Here is a 5,515-nt window from a genome sequence, read left to right as displayed (position 1 = left end):
AGGCGTGGGGCAGCCGGCGCCACGCACGCCGGGGGCCGGGCCCGGCCCCTGCCCACCCTTCCCCAGCCCGGGGCAGAGGCTGCTTCACTCACCCGGGAGCGGTGCACGGGGTTGTCGAAGTCGGTTCCTTCCGGGGCCAGCAGCAGCCAGCCGCCGTAAATGGGTTTGGCCTGCAAAGAAACAGCAGAGAAAGGTCAGCTAGAGCCGCGGAGGAAAAGAGCTGGGGCCAGCTCCGCGCCGCGGCCGCCTCCGACAGGGCCCGCGGGCTCCCAACGGCCGAGGCTGAGGCAGCTCTGCAAGCGCGAGCTCCCAAGCACGGGCAAACTCGCCCCCACCCTCAGCCGGGAACGCGACGCTCGACCGCAATCGCGACGTTACGCGCCGCGCGTAAACGGAGCGGGATGAGGATCGGGAAAGACGGGAGAAAGCAGCAGCAGCACCGAGCCCGCCTCGTCCAGCTGCTCCGGCAAGGCCTCGCACCGGGCACCGACCGCCCGCGTCCCCCCGGCCCGCGGTCTCACGTGCCCTCAGCAACGTGCCTCTACTGCAGAGAGGCAGCAAACCCCAGCGCAGAGCTTGGGTTTCTTTTTTATTATTATTAATTTACAGAGGAAAAGCTCATCGAGCACCGGCAGTTTTCCAATTCACAGCCAGGCCCGCGACCTGTTTCCTGCACTGTGCACGTCCGAGTACCCGCTTTCCCGCACAAGYGTCCCCTGCCAGCTGCCCTTTCCCTACCACCGCTTTGAAACAGTCAACAGCTTAGCATACAGGAAGGTCAGATCCAGGCAGAGGAAAAACAGTTCATTCAGCCGACTGCAAAAAGAAAGGGAAAGAATACCCGGAAAGAAATGCTGTTTATCAGCGGGAGGGAAAAAAAATTTAAAAAAATAAAAAACAGGCTCTTTCCGCGGCTGGTTTCTGTGCAGGAGTCGCCGGAGCTAAGCAGAAGAGCCAGTCCTGCCGCCGGGCCCCGGGGAAGCGGGGCAGCCGCGCGCCCGCCGTTCCCACGCCGCCGCGGCACGGGGCACGCCTGCCCCCGCGCCGTCGCCCCCGCGCCGTCCCAAGGGCACCGCTCCCGCTGCTGCAAAACATCGGCTAAACGCCCCCGGATGCCACGGAGGGCGGCCGGACCTCCTCTCCGGGGACCCGCCTTTGCACGGCCGCTTTTGGGTCGGTTTGCAGCAGCCCGCAGCCTCCGGAGACATTGGGAGCCCGGGATGCACGTTCTGCGAGCGCCTACGCCCAGCCCCAGCAGCGAAGAGGAGGACACGCATTTCAAGTTCCTCTTGAAACTATTTGGTTAATCTTGTTGCTTTTTTCTTTTTCTTTTTTTTTTTTTTTAATGATTAAAAAAAAAAAAAAAAGTTTCCCCTCTGGAAAAATCCCTGCAAACAATAGAAGAAATTGCCTATGCACCACAAACTGTCAGATGCACGAAGCACTGAGTAAGCAAAGTGCAAACAAACTAGAGGAGCCGCTTCGGACGGGGCGGGGGGAAGGAAAGGCACCGTCTGCCATCCGCACGCCGTCGCGGCGGGGCTAGGTGCTGCTCCTCCGCCAGCCGGAAAAACACGATCGGACAGCTGGGAAGCCCTTCCCTCTTTATGGGAGGCCAAAAGCACCGAAACTGGAGCAGGCATTAAATTTCCAACACGCCCCCACGCCCCTGCCACAGCCCCCCCCCCAGCTTTGGGGCACCCCGCAGGGTCCCACACCAGCGTTATTGGGTTTTCCTGTATATCGGGGCGTTTTGCCAGCATCCCGCGGGGTGCGGGACAGCCACGATTTGGAGATTTTCCCGCTCGAGCTGTCGGAAGCGGGCCGGAATCTGCCCCACACATGTGCAAAACGGCTCCTCCCCCCRAAAGAGCCCGAATCCCCGGAGTCCCCGTATCCAGCGTCCCCCCTGCTCCTGTCCCCAGCCACCATCACCGTCCCAGCCCGCTCCTGGCTTTCTGCCCTCTAGCCAATTCTGGCCATCCCCTCACCAAAACAAAAATAATTTTCAGGGATTTGGAGGGTTTTCCTCCCCAGAAGCCGTTAGCATCCCTTAAATCCTGGCAAGGTCCTTCCTGGGCCCCGGGTTCAGGCGCTGCCGGGACAGCGGCCACCGCCGGGAGAAGGCGGCCGTCACCTCTCTGCCGGCGGGCTCTGCTCATAGCGGCGGAAGCACCCAAATTCGCGTGTTTAAACCAAAATAGCTGCAAGGTACGAGTCGGAGGCAGCCGGCGCGGGCGGCCCCGCGCCCACGAACGCTGCTAGGAGCCCGAGCAAAGCGCGCAGCTCCTCAAACGGAGCGAACGCCCRGAGAGGCGCAAGCCCAGACGGAAGGACCCGAGCCGGGGCGCGCGCGGAGCGTCTCCGGAAAGCCCATCGCACCTGCATGCCGGTCGGGGTTTCAGACGCAGGCGGCTCGCTCCCCGGCAGCGCCCGAAGGAAGCCGGAGCGCCGCGCGTCGACCTGCGCCGAGCCGGCTTCCGCCGCCAAGCCCAGGAAAAGGAGGAGAAACGCAACCTCCCCGGCACCAACCCGGAGCTCCACGAGAAGACTTGCCCCGTGCAACCAGATCCGAGCAGCAGTTGCACTAAGCGATGACTTTAAAGCAGCACCGGGATTCCCGGGGCGACTTTGACCGTTTACGGGCCCCCTCCGCCTCCGGGAGCTGGCGCGGCGCCGGAAGGGCGGCTCCGGCTGCGTCGCCGCAGGGAGTCGCCAGGCACGATGCCCAGGCGCCGGGCAGCTTTGCTTTCACCCAAACAGCCCCCGACCGAAGGGAAAGCCACGAACCAGCCGCCGAGCGGCCGGGGAGGCCGCGGCCAGCGCAACGCGGCCGCCTCCGGGGAGGGACGACCCTCCCGGCACGGGCAGGAAGGGGACAGCAGGGCTCCTGTTCACGAAGCCGCCTCGGCCGAGAGGAGCGGCAGCCTCGCCGCCCGGGTGGAGAAACCCGCCACGACCTCGCCGCCCCAAAAGAGAAACCTCCGCTGCRGCACGCCGCGTTTATGGGCACCGCAGAGCCCACAGGCGTCCTGGGTGGGATGAGCAGAGGCTGACTCAGGCAGAAACGCTCCAGAGTCACCAGCTCCGCTTCCTGTTGCACCTGCGGCAACGCCCAGGTCTCCCATCCAGCCACCGATCCAGGCAGACCCTGCTTAGCTTCAGGGACCCGCCCCGCTGCCCAGACAGGTCTGGGGCACGGGGGCTGCCAGGACGCTCTGCCCGGTCTCCTGCAGCGACTCATCCCACGGTGGGAGATGGTAGCAYGAGCCCTGCTCTCCCCATCATGTGGCTTCTGGACCCCAGCGCTGCTCTGCCCCAGCTACGGGGTTTTGTTTTCTTGGCTCCACAAGCCTGGGCTGCATCAAGAGGGAAGGCGCTGCCTCCAGCCCAGAGCCCCGGGCCAGCGCTTGGAGCAAGGCGGGTGGGAGGAAGCAGAGAAGGAAGTGGCCCCAGCTCGGTTTACACAAAGCTGTCAAGCTGCCACACTGATGCTGCCCAGGCATTTCTTTCGCCCCAGACACAAACCACCCCRCTGCAATCAGCTCTTCCAGCACAGAAACGCAACTCAGAGCAGCCAAGGGGACCTGGGCTTGAAGGATATGCAGAGCTGCTCAGCACTTCTTAGAGACCAGAATGGTGCAGTCTGGCCCAAGATCTGCACAGGCCTGGCAGCACATCTTCAGCGCCRCAGGACACACAGAAGGCAACATCACCCATCTCCGACGGGCAGGACCGGCCAGGTCACAGGAGCGTGACAGCGTACGGCGCACTGGGTSGTGGGGCCAGCCGGGGGCTGCGACACCAGCCAGCACGCAGCGTTGGCAGGCTTTCGTGCCTGGAGCGTTTGTAGGTGGCACCTCCCGCCCATCCCTCCCCCTCGCAAGCTAACCAGCCGTGCAGGGCACTCGGGGCACTCAGCGTCGCGGAGCAGCCGATGCGCCAGGGCTGGGAGGGGTGCGGGGTGTCCGCAGGAGCTAATTGCACAAGGTGGAACAGCAGCGCGCTGCTTGTCCCGCTGCACCCAGATAAGGTTATCGGCAGAGCGCTCCCAGCCCGGACGCGGCCGGCGCTCCTTACTGCAGCTCCTCCCCGGCCGAGACGCGCGGCGGGCGCGCAGCCTGCGGCTCCAGCCCCGTCCCTTCTCCAAATGGCAGAGCCAGCTGGCCTCGACCGCTGCAGGCAGGCGTATAATGGGGCTTGGAAAGCTGCCGGCTCGGAGACAGCCCCCCCCGAGCAGGGCCCGCACGGCAGCGCGAGCAATTCCTGCGAGCCTGCTCTCCCTCGGCCGGCCGCAGCCCGGGGCTCGGCACCCGCACGCCCACCGCGACGGCGGCAGGTCCGGGCGAGGGGCGCTCCGGCAGCCGGCCCGGCCCGCGGCGACGCGCTCCGAGGGAGAGTTCGAATCAATCGCTGGGAGAGACTCCTGGCTCGGAGCGCGGGGCGGGAGGGGATAATCTGTTTAGGCTGCTGGCAGACGTAATCAGCCTGTCTCGGGTGGAGGCAGGGCTTGTTTTGTTCGGTCCTGGCAAGTGAGCGGGAAGGGGGGGGGGGGAAGGACTGTTGCAGCTGAGCTCCAGCCTCTGCCGCCCATGCCGAACGCAGAGCTCTCCGCACGGGAGCGAGCCCTGCCGCAACGCCGGGGCCCCGCTCCGGCGGCGGGTGAAGCCCGCAGCAATTCAGCCCTTGCCACCTTCGTGGATTTAATCCCAATACGCACCAGAGGGGACTCAGCGCGGAGGGGACGGGCAAGAGCGCAGCCCCAGAGCCAGGCCGGCCGCCGCCTCCCGCGCGCCGATTGCACTCGAGGCTCCCTGCAGCCCTGCTTCTGGCACGGCTCAAGGGGAAAGTCACCGCAAACGCCGCGACGGCGGCCTCGGAAGAGGAAACCTGGGCGGTTTCAGCTCCGCTCCGCTCCCAGGTTTTGGGAGCAGCGGTCGCACAGYGGGAACGGGGAGGGTGGCGCAGGGGGGCATCACACCCCGTTCCCACCCCAGACAAGCTTTTCAGCCCAGAGCACGGTTCCTCGGAGCCCAGAGACACGTACTGGTCGTTGTTTAATATTTTGCACGCCCCAAGGAGGATGCTGCACGGACCGCTGGAGACCCGCGGCATCCGGCCAGCGACCTCGGCACGCGGCTCTGGGGACAGCTCGGGGACGGCCAGCCGCGCTTAAAACCGCTGTCGCACTTCATCGCGCGAGAGCGGCCCGAACCAGGCCGGGCGGACCAGAGCCGGGRCCCCCGGCGCAGAGGAGCCCGCGGCGCCGCGGCTTTCCCGGCGGCCCCCGACGAAGCTGGGGACCGGAGGAACACGAAGGRGAAAGATGAATTCAGCCTCCACGCAAACATCGAGCCTCTTTCTGCAAACAGCCGAGCGCCGTCCCCAGCCCCAGGCGGCACTTTGCAGCTCTGTGCTTCGGCCCAAGCGCTGCCCTCCGCTTCGGCAGCCGCAGCAAGAGCTGGAAGACACCGGCAGCGGTTTGCACGTAGGGCTGCAACACGGAGCCCGGCGA

General features: G+C 65.6%; 1 protein-coding gene across 2 annotated transcripts in view; it reads right to left on the bottom strand.

Moving 5' to 3' along the window:
• MPRIP (myosin phosphatase Rho interacting protein) overlaps positions 1–5,515 on the bottom strand; it is a 93,983-nt gene that overhangs the window by 83,644 nt on the left and 4,824 nt on the right. For both annotated transcript variants that reach the window (XM_085309385.1, XM_085309384.1), the window contains exon 2: positions 93–170. In XM_085309385.1, the coding sequence (XP_085165511.1) occupies positions 93–170 (78 nt within the window). The remainder of the gene's footprint in view (positions 1–92; positions 171–5,515) is intronic.

The sequence above is a fragment of the Rhea americana genome, unplaced genomic scaffold (assembly GCF_003343005.1).
Source record: "Rhea americana isolate MKP2758 unplaced genomic scaffold, rheAme1 scaffold_297, whole genome shotgun sequence".
NCBI classification, from domain to species: Eukaryota; Metazoa; Chordata; class Aves; order Rheiformes; family Rheidae; genus Rhea; species Rhea americana.
This window is presented reverse-complemented; position numbering and strand designations above follow the sequence as displayed.